Below are 24485 nucleotides of genomic sequence, written 5' to 3' on the forward strand. Positions count from 1 at the left end.
ATTCGTTCGTTTGCGGCCGGCGATGCCTTAGTACCGGCACTGCTGAATCCCATGCCTAGCTGAGTTGAAATCCAGTGTATGCATTGGTCAGGTCGTTACTTATGCGAGTTTCGACTGCTTCTTTAATGATGGAGTCCCAGTCCTTGGAAGCGGATGAAAGGATCTTTGGCTCTCCGTAGTTCATGCTGTGTCCCGTGTCAATAGTGTTCGGCCAAAGCAGACTTTTCTGGCTGACCCAGTCTGGTGTGACGTCTATGTTCAGCACATCAATCCTTAACAGTGCGACACGTCAGGCCAATGTATGATTTCACACACTGACACGGGATTTTATATCCCCCTGGTCTCCTTGACCTCGGTTGTCATTAACAGAACCAGCGTAGTTTTCACTCGCGCTGGAGGGTGGAAGACACATTTTATTTTATGTTTTCTGAACAGCCTGACAATCTTAAAGGACACGACACCAACATACGGTAGAAAAACCATCTTCGCGGAGACCTCTGCCTCTTCTGGCTCCTCTTGAGCTTCAGTGCGTGCAGGTTTAAATGCATTACGGATCTGTTTATCAGAATACCCGTTTAGTACAAACACAGGGCGAAGATGGCTAAGCTCTGCTGAGATAATTCTAGCCCTATGAGAGAGAGTCCGCAACACACGACTGCGTTGAAACGGGTGATGGAAGCTCGTAGATATAGGTCAGTGTGAGTCAGTTTGCGAAACACACTGTGATCCAAGGAACCATCTTCTTTTCTGTGGACCAAGACATCAAGAAACTGGAAGTCTCCATTTATCTTCACTTCCATAGTGTATCAAATGCTGGGATGGAGGAAGTTAAGGTATTCCAGTAATGCAGGCAGGGTTGCTGCTCCGTGTGGCCAAACTACGAAAGTGTCGTCCACATATATCCAGAAACAATTAGGTTTCAACACCGCTGGCTGAAGTGCTTTTTCCTCGAAGTCTTCCATAAAAAGGTTAGCTACTGTGGGATACAAAGGGCTAAGATGGCAATACCGTCAGTCTGCTCAAAATACTGTTCGTTAAATAAAAAGTAAGTCGAGTTAAGCACATGTTTGAATAGATGTGAGATGTCGTCCTCAAACTTAGCTCCTGCAAGTTGTAATGAATCAATCAAAGGTGCTCGTGCGAACAAAGAGACCACAACGAAACTCACTAATATGTCAGCTGGTTCGAGACGCAAAGTGTTCAGTCGTTGTATAAAATATTCTTAGTTTCGAACCTGAAGTTCACATTTTCTTAACAGTGGGCTTAGAAGAGAAGCCAGATGTTTAGCCAGGTGATACGTTGGGGTTCCTGTATTGCACACGATGCGGCGAAGAGGAACCCCTTCCTTATGGATGTTAGGCAGCCCATTAAGTCGTGGTGGAACTGGCGCTTGTACTCTTAAGCGCTTTTTAAGATGTTCAGGAAACTGGCTGGATTTGAGAAGCGTCAATTGGATCGTTCTGGAGACGGCGATTAGCTGAGTCCTGCAGTACGTCATCTTGCCGAAATAAGATGTTGCAGGCAAAAGAACAGTAGCGTTTCCCTTGTCAGCAGGTGAAGTGACTATTTCTGTGTGTCCTCTTAAGGAACGGAGAGCTTTCCTTCCTTCAGTGTTGACGTTCTGCTTCGGTGCAGGCGTCTTAGTTATGGCCCCGCAAGCCTCTCGCCTTATTTCTTCAGCAGTCTCACTCGGAAGTTTCTCCAGCAAGTCAGCGTATAGTGCAGGGTGGTCCATTGATAGTGACCGGGCCAAATATCTCACGAAATAAGCATCAAACGAAAAAAACTACAAAGAAGGAAACTCGACTAGCTTGAAGGGGGAAACCAGATGGCGCTATGGCTGGCCCGCTAATGGCGCTACCAATAGGTGAAACGGATATCAACTGCGCTTTTTTAAAATAGGAACCCCAATTTTTTATTACATATTCGTGTAGTACGTAAAGAAATATGAATGTTTTAGTTGGACCACTCTTTTCGCTTTGTGATAGATGGCGCTTTAATAGTCACAAACGTATAAGTACGTGGTATCAAGTAACATTCCGCCAGTGCGGACGGTATTTGCTTCGTGATACATTATCCGTCTTAAAATGGACCCTTTACTAATTGCGGAAAAGGTCAATATTGTGTTGCTGTATGGCTATTATGACCAAAATGCACAACGGGCGTGTGCTATGTATGCTGCCCTGGACGACAGGAAGTGTTCAGCTACATGTGAAACGCCAACCGCGAACTGCAACAAATGATGATGCCCAAGTAGGTGTTTTAGCTGCTGTCGCGGCTAATCCGCACATCAGTAGCATATAAATTGCGCAAGAATCGGGAATTCAAAAACGTCGGTGTTGAGAATGCTACATCAACATCGACTGCACCCGTACCATATTTCTATGCACCAGGAATTGCATGGCGGTGACTTTGAACGTCGTGTACAGTCCTGCCACTGGGCACAAGGCAAATTACGGGACGATGACAGATTTTTTGCACGCGTTCTATTTAGCGACGAAGCGTCATTTACCAACAGCGGTAACGTAAACCGGCATAATATGCACTGTTGGGCAAAGGAAAATCCACGATGGCTGCGACAAGTGGAACATCAGTGACCTTGGCGGGTTAATGTATGGTGCGGCATTATGGGAGGAAGAATAATTGGCCCCCATTTTATCGATGGCAATCTAAATGGTGCAATGTATGCTGATTTCCTACGTAATGTTCTACCGATGTTACAAGATCTTTCACTGCATGACAGAATGTCGATGTACTTCCAACTTGATGCATGTCCGGCACATAGCTTGCGTGCGGTTGAAGCGGTATTGAATAGCATATTTCATGACAGGTGGATTGGTCGTCGGAGCACCATACTATGGCCCGCACGTTCACCGGATCTGACGTCCCCGGATTTCTTTCTGTGGGGAAAGTTGAAGGATATTTGCTATCGTGATCCACCGACAACGCCTGACAACATGCGACAGCGCATAGTCAATGCATATGCGACTATTACGGAAGGCGAACTTCTCGCTGTAGAGAGGAATGTCGGTACACGTACTGCCAAATGCATTGAGGTTAACGGACATCATTTTGAGCATTTATTGCATTAATGTGGTATTTACAGGTAATCACGCTGTAACAGCATGCGTTCTTAGAAATGATAAGTTCACAGAGGTACATGTATCACACTGGAACAACCGAAATAAAATGTTCAAAGGTACCTACGTTCTGTATTTTAATTTAAAAAACCTACCTGTTACTAGCTGTTCGTCTAAAAATGTGAGCCATATGTTCGTGACTATTACAGCGCCATCTATCACAAAGTGAAATAAGTGGTCCAACTAAAACATTCATATTTCTTTACGTACTACACGAATATGTAATAAAAAATGGGGGTTCCTATTTTAAAAAAACGCAGTTGACATCCGTTTGACCTATGGCAGCACCATCTAGCGGGCCAACCATAGCGCCATCTGGTTTCCCCCTTCAAGCTAGACAAGTTTCGTTCTTTGTAGTTTTTTCGTTTGACGCTTATTTCGCGAGATATTTGGCCCGGTGACGATCAGTGGACCACCCTGTATATTGGCGAGCCATTGCAACACCTCAGTAAGCACCTGAAGGTGACGAGCAGCTGTCTCGTCGAAATACTATGCAGGTTTCACAACATTATCCGACGAGTCGCCCCTTAAGCGATGAAGTATTTACTGCGTCGCGGAAGTCTTAAACAGCACAATTGGGACTTACTTTCTGGACAAACCTTGTAATTCCGGGTACAGGTAGAGGGGTAATAGGAGCGCCCAGCTGCCTGTGTTACAGACTGAGGGATTGTACGACTCACGTGAAGGGTCCCTGTCCGTAGACGAGCAGCAGACCGGACAGTAAGGCACCGTCCAGGTTGTACTCGCCGGACGCGAAGATCTCCTCGAAGTGGACTACGACGGACAGCTTGAAGCCGACGATGCTGAACGAGCCGCTGATAGTTTCGAAGGTGGACAGTTTGTCCACTCTGATGTTGGAGACGTTACCAGCCAGCCTGCACAAAAAGAGGTCATGACGTCATAAAAGAGGGTCGGGGCCTAGTGCGATTCTCTTAAGATTAATGTAGTTATGCTTGCGATGGAACGTTGTTCCGTTTACTATAGAAGCTATTGGAAAATAAGAGTCACGCAAGTTTTTACGAGAGTTAATCAATAAATAAATCGCAAACGCCAGAATACCATATATCGTTTTAAATTTGGCAATTATACATATCTAGAAGGTAGTGGCATGTGTCACGTGAAAGGTAGCCTATACACAGTTCATGATTTGCGGTCAAACCAAGATGGCAGGTGTGTTATGAATGTGTACCTAATTAGACTAATTCCCTCAGCATCACCCGACTTAATTCGACTAATGGAATGTAGTCGAATTAAGTCGGGCGATGCTGAGGGAATTAGATTAGGAAATGAGACACTTAAAGTAGTAAAGGAGTTTTGCTATTTGGGGAGCAAAATAACTGATCATGGTCGAAGTAGAGAGGATATAAAATGTAGACTGGCAATGGGAAGGAAAGCGTTTCTGAAGAAGAGAAATTTGTTAACATCAAGTATAGATTTAAGTGTCAGGAAGTCGTTTCTGAAAGTATTTGTATGGAGTGTAGCCATGTATGGAAGTGAAACATGGACGATAAATAGTTTAGACAAGAAGAGAATAGAAGCTTTCGAAATGTGGTGCTACAGAAGAATGCTGAAGATTAGATGGGTAGATCACATAACTAATGAGGAGGTGTTGAATAGGATTGGGGAGAAGAGAAGTGTGTGGCACAACTTGACTAGAAGAAGGGATCGGTTGGTAGGACATGTTCTGAGGCCTCAAGGTATCACCAATTTAGTATTGGAGGGCAGCGTAGTGGGTAAAAATCGTAGGGGGAGACCAAGAGATGAATACACCAAGCAGATTCAGAAGGATGTAGGTTGCAGTAGGTACTGGGAGATGAAGAAGCTTGCACAGGATAGAGTAGCATGGAGAGCTGCATCAAACCAGTCTCAGGACTGAAGACCACAACAACAACAACAACAACAACAACCTGACTAGAACAGCACTACGTTAGTCAGCCGAGGGACTGACTGTCCATGGAGAACGTTGTAATGGTTCTCTATTTACGTGACTATTACGGCACTCCAACCCCAGTTCTCGATACCAGTAATATCGTACTACTTTTCTGCGAAGTAACAGACATATTTTCGTGACAATATTCACATTTGGTTTTATTAATGTATAGGTACTCCGATGTATCGATATATTACAGTGATATGGTTCTTGTGTGTATTCATTTCTGTGAGACTGTCATAATCTTTGACTTAATTGTAACCGCTTTGGCGCGAATGCGCACAGAGCAGTCTTTGTTTCACTTTGGCAGAGGTTGTTATTTCGCTTAGTAAAAGAACAGTCAATTCTTGTGTTTGGTTAAAGTGGAAATTAAATACGAGTATATGAAGATTGTTACAGAACTGTTTTCTTGATGATGTGACAATTAAGTAGAAGTATATGTGAATTTACATGAAGTTTAATAAAAATGTGGATCGTCAGCACCAAGTCAAAATTACTTCTACCATACCATTGTTCTGATATGGGATTGTTTGATCATTAAGAATTTCCTGAAAAACGCATTTGTTAGGTCTTCAAATATTGCTAAAATACGGATCTGGACCTTCTAGCAGTCAAAGTGGAATCACCCTAGAATCAACAAGATGAGGCATAACGATTTCGATAAAATCTACGTGGGAATCCATTCAAGATAAGTGCCAAATTAATGACTTTTTTACAGTGACCTCATTATTTCCATTCAGACGATACCATCCACAGTCAATAACTTTGTTGTTGCCCGATAAAGTGAACATATGCTGCGTGAGCAACATTATTAATCTGATTTCTAACCTACTTTGCAAGTGGTGGTATTGTTAGAACGTCCATAGCAAAATTTGTCCCGCATATGGTTAGAACTGTATTTGATCGAAATCTGTGTTCAATTGCATACAGAAATTCAGCAAATGACGAAAAAAGTCACCAAACACTATCGTTGCTGGCCTTTCCCAGCGTCCGCAGCTCGTGGTCGTGCGGTAGCGTTCTCGCTTCCCGCGCCCGGGTTCCCGGGTTCGATTCCCGGCGGGGTCAGGGATTTTCTCTGCCTCGTGATGACTGGGTGTTGTGTGATGTCCTTAGGTTTAAGTAGTTCTAAGTTCTAGGGGACTGATGACCGTAGATGTTAAGTCCCATAGTGCTCAGAGCCATTTGAACCATTTGAACCTTATCCAGCTATGGCACATTGTTTCCGCGTCTAGGGGTATCTCGCTACCCGCAGGATACATCGGTCTTGTGGGTTGCAACAAAGTAAGGAACCAAATACTCTTGATGTATGCCAGAGGTCACTCGTTAGATGCGAACGCTGCCACAAGCAGTCTGTGATGCAGGTTTTTAACGCGTTGTCGAGCGATGAGATTAGAGTTTAAGATTGCAAGGGGAATATTTTGAAAAGGAAAATAAATTTCAGGTTCGTACAACACGCGGCTCTGGACAGAGATCCCAGTTTGCGGCTAATTTATTGACTTATATGGTTCAAATGGTTCAAATGGCTCTATGCGCTATGGGACTTAACACCTGAGGTCATCAGTCCCCTATACTTAGAACTACTTAAACCTAACTAATCTAAGAACATCACACACATCCATGCCCGAGACAGGATTCGAACCTGCGACCGTAGCAGCAGCGCGGTTCCAGACTGAAGCGCCTAGAGCCACTCGGCCACAGCGGCCGGCCATACTTATACCTCGTGTGGTGTAATTCCACATGATTTGTTGTTGTCTTCCTCTGAATCGTGGTGGTAGAGATGTTTCGTTGTATCGTGTGGATAAATGTAATGAGTGTCTTGCAAATTAATGGCATATTTGAGTATTAATGAAGACTGAAATAAAAGGAAGTGGTAAGAAAAGAAAGAGCGCTGTCACACAGCGCTTTTCACTCACGACAACACGAAAAGGGCTGATGATATTAATGTACAGTCCGACGGAGAAACAACTTTTAAGTGTTACATGCCCTCAGTCCAAGACATATCAGCTTAAATGCTAAGATTTTTTCAGCGACTAGGGATCACAGGCCACCACTTCTTCTCCTACAGCAAGACAGTTACCGTGATGAAAACTGTTTCCAAGGTTTAGACTAGAGTCAACTGAGTCAAGCTCTATAGCATCGCTACAATTTAATATATCAGCTACAAAAATAATTTGTCTTTGAGTAAGGAAATAAACAAGAACCTCTTATACGACGTATAGACGTACGAGTTCTAAGCAGAAAATAACGTTCATTTTCATGTAGCATGGGAAGTAGTGGCATGAGACGAGAAGCCGCTGCATTGACTCAAGCTGTAGGTCTGTGTGCTTAGAGCTACGACAGCGAAAAGGGCACATTGAAAAATCCAGCCGAATGTTCAATCCATTAAGCGGTACAAATTTTAAGACCAAATAACATGAACTGAGGTGTTGCACTTCGAAGAGAGGAAAAATAAATGTCCATGTTGATGCAGGTGTGGTCATCTGTTACAACCAAGTAGTACAGAAAAGTGACGAAAAAATAACCGTGAAAACTGGTATACTCGATATCGAAGCTGTCGGGAAATTTTCCGTAGATTTCTCGGAGTGTTTTGCACGATATCATGAATTATCAACTAGACCTCTGGTCGTTGTGTTCCAAAAGTCAAGCGGAAAATACTGTGTAGAAGGAATTTGTCAGTTCGTTAAAAGATATGATAACGTCTTACGGAAGAATTTGTTTATGTAGAGGAGTAGTACAGTCTCGTTTCAAGATTTTACTAATGAATTTACTTCATATATTTCAATGTTTTACTTATTTTCAGATAGCTGTAGTGTATGTCGTGACCTTCTATCTCACTGTAGCCCTAGTTTGTAGATTCTGATCACAGATATCGTCTATTACTCTACTGTATAAAGTTCTGCATGATCAGAATACTGTTAAGACTGAAGCCATTTGGGTAAGGTTACTACTAACAGGTTCAGTGAGCCGATTGATGAATTGAACAGTTATTAAGTTATGCTGTTAATTCACTTTTCAGGTACAAGGCTTAAGAACAACAGAATTGCCAGAAGGAACTGGGCTTTAGACTTGCTCAAAGTACGTTTAAATACAGTGGGTCCATAATACAAACGAATACACCGATGAGAATACAAACGAACCTTGACCGAGCGAGGTGGCGCAGTGGTTAGCACACTGGACTCCCATACGGGAGGACGATGGTTCAATCCCACTTTCGGCCATCCTGATTTATGTTTTCCGTGATTTCCCTAAATCGCTCCAGGCAAATACCGGGATGGTTCCTTTGAAAGGCCACGGCCGACTTCCTTCCTCATCCTTCCCTAATCCAATGAGACCAATAACCTCACTGTCTGGTCTTCTCCCCCAAACAACCCAACTCAACAAATGAACCTTCATGATAATTCAATATGTATCCTCACGCGCCTGCTGTCAAAACACAACGGTACTACCTATGTAGACGTCATTTCAAGTTGTCTGTAGAGCTACATATTTTACTGGTTGTATTTCGTCACTTGTAGGTAGCAGTTTCATTACGAACGTACGCGATCATGTCGTTATCGATGTTGATGTCGATGGGCCCAGCAACCTCCAGCGGGTCCAGTGTCCTGTTACCAAGGAGTGCCATGGGTTCCCGCATCATCTGCTTCAGCTGCTCCAGGAATGCCTCGATCTGCTCTTCGTAGGCCATGGGGGTCAGTTCCGCGTCGCGGCGCACAATACCTGAAACGGAAGCCTGTTACTCCACTGGTTTCCAAGGAAATCAAAAATGTTTTCTCAATTTCTTCTCAATAAATTACTTGTCTCTCATAGTCTGATAATGTGAGGTATATGGTGCACGCTTAAGCGATATGAGCGTATTTGAACTTAACAATAATCCAGTCGAACAGTGGTAGGTGAAAAGTGTGACTGCTGGTATCAAAATTATGTAAATACAGGACTTATTGGCGAATTTCGCTAATGAACTTTTCTCGGGTTAGCACGTGAGTGGCAGTACTGCAATGAAGCAACGTTTCAACGAGTTTCGTACTCATCTTTAAAAGAAATATCCCTTTCCTGTGAAACGGAGATATTACATTCTACACTCTCTTGAGGATGATTGGAAAGCTGGTTGAAACGTCGCTTTAGGACAACGCTGCTACTCGGCTTCATATTCCACGGATCCCCGTCACTTCCTGAAGATGACCAATAGAAAATGTACCGAAATGTTCGAGATAAAGTTTCCATACAGTTGAAAATCACATGTTTCATCACTGATATTTTCCTAGAAAGCTGGCAGTGTTACAAAGAAGATAAACATATACATAATACAATGCTGCGTCAAGACAAAAAAATAAGAATCGAGAAGGCGAGGCTGTTTTGAATCTGTACCACATTTTCATTTCGTAGATGTATGTATTTCAAATAATTTGTAATTAAACTTGAGACCTGAAACTTAAACACTGAGTTTACTATCTATCCAACGAAATGGAACATGAGAAAACATTTATTATTACAAGCTTTGGCTATTTGCATATTCTGGAAGTACTTAGACAATACAAATCCCAATTCAACCACGCAGCCAACAGGCTGTCGGCTTTTGAAGCATTTATGTAAAGCGGAAAACTGACAACCCTGAAACCAAAAGTAAGATGGCTTATACACCTCATAGTTGCCGTTTCATAATAAAGAAGTCTGAACTTCTGTTGCTTTGAATATGTGCACAAATTTATACTCATTCACCACACAAAAGTCACTGCCTGACCAAAGGGTTAGTGTTGCGCATTTACGCGCATTTATTTTCGACAGCTGTTCAGAATTAATTCTAAACTCTCGACATAGTTAGAAACTATACAAGTTCATTACTAGCATTGAAGTTAGTACTACCTAGTACTTTTCTCAACACTTCTTAACATGGACGTGCATACCAAAGTGTTCAGCTTGGTTTACACCGGAGCGAATAAAAGCGAACACAAGCAAAGGAGTATGCACCGAATATTCGCCAGTGTTCACTACCGTGGTCTAGAGGTAGCGTCTTGGTTAATAATTCTGATTAATAAACAGCATTTGGTGGCCAAAGACTTCCGGCATAAGAAGTCACCTTCGTTCTGCCAACGGTCTTGTCAAAGAGGGCGGAGGAGGAGACAGAAGTTCAGGGAACTCTGTTGACCTTGGGGCGGGAAACCGTCCCTAAATGCGGAAGAATCAGCAAAGATCAACGGCATGAAGATGCAGAAGGCAATGGAAACCACTACATTAAATACACATGTGGCCTGTAATTGAAAAAGTGTCATGATGGCGTCTCCGTTGGCTAAAGAATCCGAAAAAGTCTCCCTTTCGGATCTCCGGAAGGGGACAGCCAAGAGGGAGGTGACCACGAGAAAAAAATTGAATTGTCAACGAAAGGACAACGTTCTACGAGTCGGGGCATGGAATATCAGAAGCTTGAATGTGACAGGGAAGCTAGAAAATCTGAAAAGCGAAATGCAACGGCTCTATCTAGATATGGCATGGGTCAGTGAAGTTAAATGGAAAGAAGAAATTGATTTCTGGTCAGATGAGTGTAGGCTAATATCAACACGAGCAGAAAATGGTGTAACAGTGTAGGATTCGTTATGAATACGAAGGTAGGGCAGAGAGTGTGTTAGAGTGAAAAGTTCATGATACAGTTTTTCTTTTCAGAATCGACAGCAAACCAATACGGACAACGATAGTCGAGGTATGCATTCCGGCACCGCAAGCTGAAGACGAACAGATAGGCAAAGTATATGAGAATATTGAAGGGATAATACAGTACATAAAGGGAGATGAAAATCTAATAGTCATGAGGCACTGGAATGCAGTTGTAGGGGAAAGAATAGAAGGAAAGGTACAAGAGAGTATGGGTTTGGGACAAGGAATGAGAGATGAGAAAGACTAATTGAGTTCTGCAATATTTTTCAGCTAGTAATAACGAATATTCTGTTCATGAATCACAAGAGGAGGAGATATACTTGGAAAAGACCCGTTGATACGAAATTTCAGTTAGAAATCGAAAAAGAAATAAATGTCGGAAGGACTGACTCAGCATACAGGAAAGTCAAAACAGTCTTCGGCGGCACAAAAAGCAAGGGTGGTAACATTAAGAGATCAAAGGAAATTCCACTGTTAAATGTAGAGGAGAGAGGGGATAGATGGAAAGAGTACATTGAAATCCTCTATGAGGGTGAAAATTTGTCGTATGTGATAGAACAAGAAACAGGATTCGATTTAGAAGAGATACGGGATCCAGTATTAGAATCAGAATTTAAGAGAGCTTTGGAGGACTTAAGATCTAATAAGGTAGAAGGGATAGATAATATTCCATCATAATTTCTAAAATCATTGGGAGAAGTGGCAACGGAACGACTATTCATGTTGGTGCGAAGAATGTATGTGTCTGGCTGTATACCATCTGACTCGGAAAAATATCATCCACACAATTCTGAAGACTGCAAGAACTGACAAATGCGAGAATTATGGCACAATCAGCTAAACAGCTCGTGCAACCAAGTTGCTAACATAAATGATGTACAGAAGAACGGAAAAGGAAATTTAGGATGTGCTAGTTGACTATCAGTTTGGCTTTAGAAAAGGTAAAGGCACCAGAGAGGCAATTCTGACGTTGATAATGGAAGCAAGAAAAATCAAGACAAGTTCATAGGATTTGTCGACCTGGAAAAAGCGTTCGATAATGTAAAATCGTGCAAGATGTTCGAAATTCTGAGGAAAATAGGCGAAAGCTATAGCGACAAACGGGTAATATACAATATGTAGAAGAGCGAAGAGGGAATGATAAGAGTGGACGATCAAGAACGAAGTGCTCAAAATGTTCAAATGTATGGGAAATCTTATGGGACTTAACTACTAAGGTCATCAGTCCCTAAGCTTACTTAACCTAAATTATCCTAAGGACAAACACACACACCCATGCCCGAGGGAGGACTCGAACCTCCGCCGGGACCAGCCGCACAGTCCATGACTGCAGCGCCTCAGACCGCTCGGCTAATCCCGCACGGTAATGAAGTGCTAAGATTAAGAAGTGTGTAAGACAGGGATGTAGTCTTTCCCCTCCACTGTTCAATCTGTACATCGAAGAAGCAATTATGGAAATAAAATAAAGCTTCAGGAGTGAAATTAAAATTCAAAGTGAAAGGATATCAATGATACTATTCGCTGATGATATTGCTGAGTGAAAGTGAAGGAGAATTACATGATATGCTGAATGGAATGAATCAAATGAATATACGATATGGACTGAGAGTAAGTCGAAGAAAGACGAAAATAGCGAGAAGTAGCAGAAATAAGAACAGCGAGAAAAACTTAACATCAGGATTGATGGTCACGAAGCATATGAAGTTAAGGAATTCTGCTACCTAGGCAGCTAAATAACCAATGACGGACGAAGCAAGGAGAACATCAAAAGCAGACTAACCTGGCAAAAAGGGCATTTCTGGTCAAGGGAATTCTACTAATAGTCCTTAATTTGAGGAATAAATTTCTTAGATTGTACGTCTGGGGCACAGCATTGTGTGGCATTGAAACATGAACTGTGGGAAAACGGGAACACAAGAGTATCGAAGGATTTGATGTGTGGTGCTACAGGCGAATGTTTAAAATTAGGTGGGTTGATAAGGGAAGGAATGAGGAGGTTCAGCGCAGAATCGGAGACGAAAGGAATATATGGAAAACACCGACAAGGAGAAGGGACAGAATGTTAGGACACGTGTTAAGGGGGGTAGGACGTCAAATGGGCCGACTTGGAGCAGGAGAGGCACGACAAGACATTTTAATTTCCACTGTCTATACTTTTACAAATAAATTCATAAAACTTTGTCAGCATGACCAGGAAGGATTCAGAATTCACACTCATTGCAGTGGGAGTTCGAAAACATAACGGAGCAATTTTTTTTACATGTGAAATTTCATCATTTTTTTCACTTACTAATGGCAGCATTTGTTGCTATAGGTACACTTTTCTTCATAAGTAAGAGAGATGGTTCGATGAATTTTGCACAGCATACAAACCATACTTAAAGGTGTATGAAACTCTAGAATTTTCGAAATCTATTAAAAACTGTGGTAAAAATAGAGTTAAATAACTACAAAATTTGTGTTTTTCTAAACATGAAGTTTAAAATACGACAGATCATTCGCTTTTTCATAAATTAAATACACCTTATGAAGAAAAGTGTACCTACAGCAACAAATGCAGCCATTAGCAGGTGAAAAAATGATGAAATTTCACACATAAAAAAATTATTTTGTTATGTTTTCGAACTTCCACTGCAATGGGTGTGAATCCTGAATCCTTCCTGGTGATGCTGACCAAGTTTTATGAATTTATTTGTAAAAGTATAGACACTGGTAATTAAAATTTCCTGTGATGCCTCTCCTGCTCCAAGGCGGCCCGTTTGACGTCCTACCCCCCCCCCCCCCCCCCCCTTAAGGCATCGGGGAACGAGTTCCACGGTACTAGAAGGAGCTGTAGAGGGAAAAATCTGTAGAGGAAGACAGAGATTGGAATACATACAGCAAATAATTGAGGACGTAGGTGGCAGGTGCTACTCTGAGATGAAGAGGCTGGTACAAGAGAGGTATTCTTGGCGGTCCGCATCAGACCAGTCAGAAGACTGATGAACCCCCCCCCCCCCCAACTGAAAAAAAAGTTCTTCCCAGCACCATTTCATTACGAGTGGATCAAACCTACTAACATACCATAACGTGCGTTTGAGATGAGCCAAAGCATGTTAGAGCAGTTTTGTGAGCGGGTACCTGTGTGATGGCCGTTGCTCGTCGTGGCACGCAGCTTGCTGACAGCGGCCTTCACTTTGCTCAGCCTGTCTTCGTCTATGTGGCCGGCCTGGGCGGCCGCAACCGCCAGCAGCAACATCACGAACGACAGCTTCCACATCTTGGCGCCGCTGAGGACAACGAAGAACACGGTGAATGAAGAAATACTGGTAGCAGCAATGTTTGTAAAAAGCAGCAAGAGATATTGAAAGAAATAAAAAGGTAAGACAGCAGCAAGGAATCGTAGCTGTGTTATTCTGTTGGTCAGTTCAAAAATGTTCAAATGGTTGTGAAATCTTATGGGACTTAACTGATAAGGTCATCAGTCCCTAAGCTTACACACTACTTAACCTAAATTATCCTAAGGGCAAACACACGGTGTGCGGACATTTGCCACGCCGGACATTTGCCACGCCGGACATTTGCCACGATTTTACCTGCTCCGAAGGGTTGGGTCCCTTGCCTCCCCCTCCTCCTCCTCCTATATTATGTTTGCAGCTGTTCTCATTTCGAATTCTGGAATATTTACTTCGTCTTCTTTGGTTAAGGATTTTCGGAAAACTGCATTTAGTAACTCCACTTTAGTGGCACTGTCATCGGTAACATTACCGTCGATGTTGCGTAGTAAAGGTACTTACTGAGCCTTTCCGCTGGTTTACTTAACATAGGACCAGAATCTCTTTGAATTTTCCGCCACATTTCTATAGGGAGTTTCATTGTGGAATTATGAAATGCATCTCGCATTGAAATCTTTACCAAATTTCAAGCCTCAGTAAAATTCGCCAGTCTTGGAGATTTTGCGTTCGTCTAAATTATACGTGCCTTTTGCGGTGCTCCTGCAGCAGCTTTCTGTCGTGTTTTGTGTGCCATGGGGGATCAGTTCCGTCTCTTATTAATTTATTTGGTATGAATATCTCGAGTGCTGTTGATACTATTTCTTCGAACTTAAGCCACATATGGTCTTCACTTACATAGTTTGGAAGGATTTGATACTGTCTCTTAGAAAGACGTCAACCGAATTTTTAGCTGCTTTTATAAATACATATATTTCGCGTTTAGTTTTGGTGAATTTCTTTGTTACGGAATTGAGCTTCGCTACGACTGTGTGTTCACTAATCCCTGTATCCGTCGTGATTCTCAGGATTATTTGTGGCTAAGGGGTCAAGTGTGTTCTCGTAAACATTTACAATTTGAATGGCCTCGTGAACTAATTGTTCAAAATAATTTTAAAAAAGCACTTATAACAATTACGGAAGTTGTTGCCCATCTACAATAGGGTCTGAAAATGTATTTTTGTCAACACGCTGAAGGTAGATTGAAGTCACTACCAACTATAATTGTATGAGTAGGGTACCTATTTGTGATGAGACTCAAGTTTTTTTTTAACTGTTCAGCAACTGTTTCATCTGAGACCGGTGGTCGTTAAAAGGAGCCAGTTATTAATTTATTCCGGTTGTCGAATATAACCTCTGCCCATTCTAAGTCACAGTAACTATCTGCTTCAATGTCGCTTGTGAGCTGGAACACACATTACATTATTTTTCCTTAAGTTGTGCTTCTTGTTTCTGTTGTAGTGCAGATCATTACAATTACGGCTTTTCCCTCCAAAACCTAGGACGCTTTCTCTGTGACCCTGTAATACCAGAGCTAAACAATGTAGAACAACAACGCACGTTACAAGCATAGCATTTTGTGTTACTTCATTTCCTTATTTCTAACATTTTAAGATTGTACGTCGACTTTAGATGACATGTCAATCACAGATGTTCTTATCTCTATGCAGTGAACGTATTTTCAGTCATGTTTTGAACATTGTCCCGCTACACTTTATCAACTAATGTTTCGCCGCAAGGGATATCGGATTTTAGAGAGTAAATTAATATGGAACATGTCGTTCTTCTTTTCAAACATTCACATACCCATTTCTTTGTTCCTTATTGTCTTTTGGGCATCCGGTTGTACTAATTAAAGTAGGCACAAATACAGTGATAAAAAAGAAATGATTAGCGTACAGTCGCATTCTCTTTACATCGTTCTTTCTTGTTGCTCCCATGGCGATGGACTGTTTCTATCGCAATCAGTAAGCGTGAAAGGAAGCTACCGTACAGACAGAGGGATCTGTATTTATACTTGACAGAACTAATTACACACTGACATAACCGTTGGTATTGCTTTCGTTTCCCAAAAGTTGTAAATATTTCTATTTCGGGAAAGAAGCTCTCTATTTCGCCAAGATGTCGAAGAAGGAGGTTCCTTACGTACTGGTTGTATCGAGTAAGATGTGCAGACGACGGTTGGAAAGCGGACAGAAGAAGTTCGAGGAAGGGCATCCCTTACCTGAGGGATCGCTGCTCAAGCTACCTGGCGAAGGGGCAAGTGTGGCAAATGTCCGGCGTGGCAAATGTCCGGCATTCCAAACACACACCCATGCCCGAGGGAGGACTCGAACCTCCGCCGGTACCAGCCGCACAGTCCATGACTGCAGCGCCCTAGACCGCTCGGCTGATCCCGCGCGGCTCTGTTGGTCAGGTGTTGGCGCATGATATGAAGTGTCTTCATAAAATAACTCGAATATCTGTTATTTGGAAAGAATTTTATTTATTCATAATATAAAATTAAGTCAGCTCCTTTTCCAATCCACGAAACACTTCAGTAAGTCGATCACTGTGATAACTTTCAGCTCTCTCGACAATTTCTTTTCTGTCTGTTGTATGTTTATAAGACGACGGCCTTTATTTTTGGGAACAGAAACAAAGTCGCTTGGGGGTCATGTCTGGCGAAGATGAAATCTGGGGCACCGTTACAGTATTATGCGCAAGTGCATTACCGTGCTTCATAAGCCTCAAATTGTTTCGCCAAAAATCACGACCCTTTTGGCGGATTGCCTTACGAAAACGACGTTGAACTTGTAAGGAAAGCTCATTAGTCGTTGGATCTTACGGCACGAACTCAAGGTGCGCTGCACCGTTAAAATCGAAGAAAACAGAGTATAACCTCCACATTTGACTGCTCCGATGGAGCTTTCAGTGGTCTTGACTACCTAAAATGCTTTCACTGTGACGATTAAGGCTTTGATTCCATGAAATATCAGTAAACTCTTGTTTCGTAACCTCTTATAATGCGTTTCAGAAGTTCTGCGTCGCTGACTTTTTGTAGCAATTCCTTTCTTCGAAATTCGACAATGTATGATAAATTTTGTCGTCACAGTGTCACATCCACAACAACCAGACACTTTTTTTCACTTTTTCCACTATTTCATGGGTTGGCTGTGTGCCGGTGCGCCCAGGGTCTCGTCATCTTCAACGTTTCAACGGCCGTTTCAATAGTGCTTATGCCACTTGTAAGCCCTTATTTTATTCACTACACATTCATCAAAATCTGTATTTAACATTTGTATAACCCTGTTTCACGTTATTCCGTTCTGACAGAAAAAAATAATGCAAATTCACTGACCTATTTATGCACAAAATAAACAATCGCCGATGCTACAGAAACACTGGTATCCATTTTGACAGCAGACGACAGACTAAATATCAGATATGGCTAACACTGTAAAGTTAATTTTCAGATAAATTTAGCGACACAACAAATAGATAAATCACGCGAATCCGACTAATAAACAAGCGAAACCATAAATTTTCCGTAATTTTGAGAACGCACCTCTTGCAGCATTAAATACTGTGTGCAAATACGATTATTTTCTTACACTACCTCATTTCTACATCTACATCTACATCTACATCCATACTCCGCAAGCCACCTGACGGTGTGTGGCGGAGGGTACCTTGAGTACCTACATCGGTTCTCCCTTGTATGCTTGGATAAAATGATTAAAATCTTTTCCTGGGTCCTGAACTATTTCAACTGAAGTGTTAGATGGTCTAGACTGATGCTGTGCGTCGTAATGTTTGGATGAAAACAATTGATGTTGAGGTTTATCGACCAACTCACGACGAGATTAGAGTCGGCGCACAAACTAAAACTGGCGAAGGATGGAAAAGGGAATCGGCCGTGCCCTTCCCAAAAGAACCGCCCAGACATTTGCGTTACGCGGTCCAGGGAAACCATCGGGTACCTACCTCTGGACGGCTGGACAGCGGTGTGGACCGCCGGCTTACCGAATGCGGGTCCATTGCCCTACCATGATCGCACGTAATTTTAGTGTGTCAAGTCGTAACGACATAATTAAGATGTTCACATGGACACCGATCTAGTTACTGCAGCCGAAATTTTATTGAGGATGAAGTATTACCCGTCACAACTCATCTACAATGTTAATAAACTATACTGTGCTCGATAAAATGGCCAGCCTTTTATTTCAGTCTTTAAATTTAGTACTGATATGATACTCCTGCTTTCGAAGTGCTCACTATCTGATCAAAATTATCTGAACACTTATTACAGGAAGTTAATATGAAGTGTCTGCCTCATTCGCCTTTATGACAAGTTGAACACTGACGGTGATGGGGTGGGGAGGGGAGAGACATTTTAGAGGGGTATCTGAGGGTGTGTAGGGGAATGTCAGCGCATTCTTTATCAAGAGTCGAAACTAGAGAAGGTTGTGATGTTGGTCGCTGAAATCTGGAGCGAATTCGACGTTATGACCCATAATAAAGATGTTCCGTTAGGTTCAGGTTGTGACTCTTGGCGGGTCAGTTCGTTTCTCGAATGCTTTTGTCCACAGACCACTGCCTGACAGACACTGCTTTACGATGGCGTGCACTGTCACCGTGTTACACACAGCCATCGCCTCTGAGTCGTTTCTCTGCTGTACGCAGTACACAATGCCACAAAACGTGTTAATGTCCTTCTACGTTTACAAGTTTCGTAAGCGCGATAAGGGAACATATTTACAGTCACTAAGCGCGATAAGGGAACGTGTATCCAGCCATTAACAGTCCACTAGCGTCGCTCTACACACAACCCCAAGCGTACCTTAGTGTTCACCACAGAAATGTGTGGCTTGTGAAGAGTTGCTCGATCACTGTACCCCACTCAGTCTAACTCCCACGCCACCATCATTGTGGTAGCAGGTTTGCTGGAAGCACTTTGTAGCTTGGAACACACGAGCGATTTCTTCCGCTGATTTCAAACATGTTTTACAAACATCTTCCGCAGTACCCGATGGTCCCTCTCCATCACTAGGTAAGGTCTCCCTGGTGATGGATTAGTTATCGTTAGTAGTTAGTGTTTCACCTTCAAAATCACGTCAGCCGACAGTCGACATGAGCTGCTTTAGAAGTGTTGAAATGTCACTGATATATTTGTTACTTCCTTGACATCATCCAGTGACTAATCTAGCTGAGTCCTCTTGACTGTCCCATTATCCTGTTACTGCTTCTCTACTCGCCGCCTCGTGTTGCACTGGCGCTTCCGCCTCGAATGGTATTTTGTAGGCAATTCCACCAATTACGTAAATAATGTATACGGACTAGTAGAGCTCTCACTAGTGTCAGATGATGCACTAAAAACATAAAATAGTGTACAGAAAGAGAAGTCTCCTCTAGTTATACATAATGTGATTGTCATGCGTGTGAGGTGACTGCAAAGTCTTAAATAGTTGTACTGTCCATCAGTGATAGTTTGATCCATGTCGGGCTATTACACTACTGGCCGTTAAAATTGCTACACCGAGAAGAAATGCAGATGATAAACGGGTATTCATTGGACAAACTAGAACTGACGTGTGATTACATTTTCGCGCACTTTGGGTGCATAGATCCTGAGAAATCAGAACCCAGAACAACCACGTCTGGACGTAATAACGGCCTTGATACGCCTGGGCATTGAGTCAAACAGAGCTTGGATGGCGTGTACAGGTGCAGCTACCCATGCAGCTTCAACACGATACCACAGTTCATCAAGAGTAGTGACTGGCGTATTGTGACGAGCCAGTTGGTCGGCCACCATTGACCAGACGTTTTCAATTGGTGAGAGTTCTGGAGAATGTGTTGACCAGGGCAGCAATCGAACATTTTCTGTATCCAGAAATACCCGTACACGATCTGCAACATGGGGTCGTGCATTATCCTGCTGAAATGTAGGGTTTCGCAGGGATCGGATGAAGGGTAGAGCCATGGGTCGTAACACATCTGAAACGTAACGTCGACTGTTCAAAGTGCCGTCAATGCGAACAAGAGGTGACCGAGACGTGTAACCAGTGGCACCCCATACCATCACGCCGGGTGATACCCCAGTATGGCGATGACGAATACACGGTTCCAATGTGCGTTCACCGCGATGTCGCCAAACACGGATGCGACCATCATGATGCTGTAAACAGAACCTGGATTCATCCGAAAAAATGTAGTTTTACCATTCGTGCACCCAGGTTCGTCGTTGAGTACACCATCGCAGGCGCTCCTGTCTGTGATGCAGTGTCAAGGGCAACCGCAGCCATGGTCTCCGAGCTGATAGTGCATGCTGCTGCAAACTTCGTCGAACTGTTCGTGCAGATGCTTGTTGTCTTGCAAACGTCCCCATCTGTTGACTCAGGCTGCACGATCCGTTACAGCCATGCGGACAAGATGCCTGTCATCTCGACTGCTAATGATACGAGTCCGTTGGGATCCAGCACGGAGTTCCGTATTGCCCTCCTGAACCCACCGATTCCATATTCTGCTAACAGTCATTGGATCTCGACCAACGCGACCAGCAATGTCGCGACACGATAAACGATGGGAGCATCAACCGACAGGCTGCAATAACTGCAAATCGAGTGGTGGTGAGGTGGGCTCAGTTAAAGTGTGTGACATGAAGAATAAGCACAGGATCTTCCTGAACAAAAGATTACACCGCGAAAATATTAGGGACGTTGGACTGGCTCCGACGAATGGACGAATGGTAACAGTTGAAATCCGGGCAGAAGCTACAGGCAGAGTGTTACCACAAACTTTCAAGAAGAGATTACTCGGCTTGCCATGCATTGTTTAGCACTGAAAGCATGTCGTTGACAACAGAGAAGTGAGTGGAGTCACTTGGGATAGCGAGTGACGTTCTGTTGTATCTAGCGACGAGTCTCACTTCTGTTTGTTGTAGTCAAATCGATCCCAACCTGTCTGTAGATGAAGTGGTGAAAGATCACAGGGAGCAACAATTCTGAGTGACACATACTGGGTGGCTATAATGAAACTGACGGTGTTTCGAGTGCTGCAGCGAGGGCAGTATACTTTGTAGGACGCTGAAATGTTATAGGTATATTCATTAACTGGTGCACTCGCGAAGTATGCAAAAAAAAAAAAATGACTTTTTGCCCCCAGGCGAAAATCTGACGCTGTAACCAGTCATAATGAAAATTTTTCCAAATTTGACGTCACTATGTTGTTTGTCGCTTGACAATACCTGTTGATTTCTTCTATGAAGCGACTGTTGGCGTAAGGGGTTAAGAGGGTTGGAGGTTTCCGTTCCAAACGCAGTAAGTATTGAGAAGAAAGACCGTACACTGCTCGTAGAGTTGTCTCGTCAGAACGGGAGCAATAACAGCGCTGTATTGTTGAAATATCGCCGACAGCCACAGCTGGAAAGAGGCCTTATGTGAATAAAGGGGCTAAAGAATACGATCAAGAAATTTAAAGAAACAAGTAAGTTAGGTGGTGCAACATGGGGAGGGAGGCGGCCCATTCCCATAGTATTTGTTGATGAAGTTGCTGTAGCTATAGCCGACGGTGAAGCTCATCAGAAACATTCTACAGCCAGTGCTCGAGCTGTGTCACACGGTCTTTCTCTCCCCTGGTCAATAGTTACAACAAAGATTTTCGGTGCATTTTACACTGATATCCCTAAAAGATACAGAATACCGGTCAAATGCAACCCCCAGATAGGATGTGAAGCGTTGAATTTGCCCTCCTCTTTTTGACACGCATCGAAATGGATGGCATGCGGCCGGGGAATACTCTTTAATGGGAAGAAACATTTTACTCAGCACGGTACCGTGAACGCACAGAACTGTCGCATTTGGAGCTCTCCGCCAAGTGTTGTACGGGAACATCCACTGCACTCAGCTTATGCGACTGCAAGTGAAGCTCCTTCATTCTCGGTCCGTTTTTCTTTGAGGAGATGACACCTTACAGGCGTGTTACGTGTTCAGTGACATCAGCACGTTGTAAGGACTCCTTTGCAACACATGATTCCAGCTCATAAAGAACGCAGTTGTGTCCACATCACTATTTTCATGTAAGATGGGGCGACAGCACACGTCTCTTGCCAAGTGACAGATTTGCTTCTAGAAACTTTCGGTAAAGACACCATCTCTATACAGTTTCAAGATCTGTCGTCTATGAGATCTCCCTACCTGAATTCACGTAACTTCTGGTTGTGGGGATATCTGAGAGATCGTGTCTATCAGGATGTATCCAGACTCCTCCTGCTCTGAAGGATAAATAGGACATCGCTCTGATTACATTCGATGCGCAGCGAGCAACTGTCGACCACGTTGTGTTACAGATGCAGTATGTTGCTGAGTCAGGAGACCATATTGAACACGTGTTGTAACTTGTGACCATAAACTAATGAATACTAACAAACGTCTTTTATTTTTATCATACACTACAAGCGCACTGATTAATGAAGATACCTACTAAGTTTCAGTGTCCTGTGATGTATACAACCCACACTGCAGCTATCGGGACACCATCGGTTCAATTATAATCTGCTGGTACTTTTCCAGCGGGTCAAAGATCACGGCAAGCAACGATTCTCAATGACACATACTCCTCCAGCTCTTAGAATCGAGGTGTGGATATTTATTGGATGTGACAGCAGGATTGATTTGATAATTGTTGAGGGCTAAATGAATGCTCATACCCTTCATGACCAGGGTAACAAAGATAAACAAGATATGTAAGTCTGCAGGCTGTCGTGGCCGTTGTCACTGAAGTTAAAATCTTCTGAGTTATTAGGTCGCGTCATGTTTCTTCTAAAATGTTCGACGTTTCGACCCCTCTGCTGGGGTCTTCCTCAGGATCTTTTGGTGTCCACTACTGCTAGAACACTCGAACATTTTAGAAGGAACATGACGCGGCCTAATAACCCAGAAGATTTTAACTCCATAAACAAGATAGTACACTATTGTCTATTACTGGCGACAAATCATTAGAAACTGTACCCATTTGGAGCCACTTAAATTGGAACGATCATATAGCACAAAATGTAGGAAAATCAGGTGCCATGCTGGCATTCTTTGGAAGAAAGTTAAAGAAATATCTTGCAAAACAGTTTTTCGACCGATTGTTGAGTATTGTTCATGGCTCTGGGACCCTTGACATGTTTGGTTAATAGAAGAGATAGACGAAATCCACCGAAAGGGACGCATTTCGTCACGGGATCGTTTAGTCGGCGCGAGGACGTCCTGAACAAACTTCAATGGTCGACCCAAGAAGGGAGGTGTTTGTACTTCGTGTAACAACCACAACGAAAATATCCGAGAAATTAGAGCTAGTAAGATCATTCTACGCACCATTCCCGCAAGGAACAGGGGAGGAGGGTATCAGTTAGTGGTATCAGACGTACTCTCGGCTACACGTCGTAAGGTGACTTTTGGGATATAGATGTAGATGTAGATACCACATCAAAGTTCACACCACTATCGCTTTAAGGAATTTACGGATTCTTGACTGGTCTCCCACTCTCTTGATAGCTCACCAATACAGGATGTCAGGAATACACTGGGAAGACATACTTTTACACATCACCCTTCACCCCGTAGTCTTTCTGAAATGACACGGCATGCTCTTCAGCCATGGCAAGAAATTCATGATGCTGACTTTCGGCGGGCGTTTGTTCCCATTCCATAACTAATACAAGAGTGTATTCGCTCTCATAGAGGTCACACACGCCATTGAGATATTGAAAGACATCAGTTATGACTGAAATTAAAGTTTAATCATTTAATAAACGTTATGTAATGAACATGAGCACAAAGCGTCCGCCCCCGGTAGCTGAGTGGTCAGCACGACAGAATGTCAATCCTAAGGTCACGGATTCGAGTCCTGGCTCGGTCGGAGATTATTCTCTGCTCAGGGACCGGGTGTTTTGTTGTCCTAATCATCATAATTTCATCCCCATCGACGCGCGAGTCGCGGAAATGGCGTCAAATCGAAAGACTTGCACCCGGCGAACGGTCTACCCGCCGGGAGGTCCTAGTCACACGACATTTATTTAGCACAAATTTGATAAATATCTGACTGGTGCTTCTTGGGGTAACACTCAGTTTCCATCTTTATAATAGTAGAATTGGGAAAAGTTAATCGAAGTGGGTACAAGCCCAAACCATTTATGTCAATCCACCAGGAAACAGTAACGTAGTTTCATCGGTTTGTCTATTCTTGTTAAATGCTGTTATGTAAGACAGTCAAGCAATTGCACCACCGGTATTAAATTGAAGAGAGTAATTTTCTTCAGGATCAACCATTTTCTGTACCAGTGAACTGTGTCCGGAGCTCAGTGGATTTATTGCGCATCTCCAAATTTACAGGTGCACTTTCCCATAACAAATGAAAACGCCACTAGACAGAATTACATTCGTTAATGGAAAAAGGGGGAAGTTCATGATTTTAGTCCTCTCACTGAGCGGACACGGCTTATAGACGGTCAATACGGGAGGTATTGGTTTGGCATTTAAAACAAGGCCACAA

The 24485-nt window shown here is 43.0% G+C and overlaps 1 protein-coding gene across 1 annotated transcript in view; it reads right to left on the reverse strand.

Annotated features, from left to right (window-relative positions):
* Window positions 1-24485, reverse strand: part of LOC126235718 (uncharacterized) — a 45758-nt gene that overhangs the window by 20821 nt on the left and 452 nt on the right. The window contains exons 2-4 of the mRNA XM_049944490.1: window positions 13837-13985; window positions 8610-8787; window positions 3821-4015 (exon numbers count right to left, since the gene is read on the reverse strand). Of these exons, the coding sequence (XP_049800447.1) occupies window positions 3821-4015; window positions 8610-8787; window positions 13837-13975 (512 nt within the window). The 5' untranslated portion in view covers window positions 13976-13985. The remainder of the gene's footprint in view (window positions 1-3820; window positions 4016-8609; window positions 8788-13836; window positions 13986-24485) is intronic.

Source organism: Schistocerca nitens, chromosome 2, assembly GCF_023898315.1.
Source record: "Schistocerca nitens isolate TAMUIC-IGC-003100 chromosome 2, iqSchNite1.1, whole genome shotgun sequence".
Classification (NCBI taxonomy): Eukaryota; Metazoa; Arthropoda; class Insecta; order Orthoptera; family Acrididae; genus Schistocerca; species Schistocerca nitens.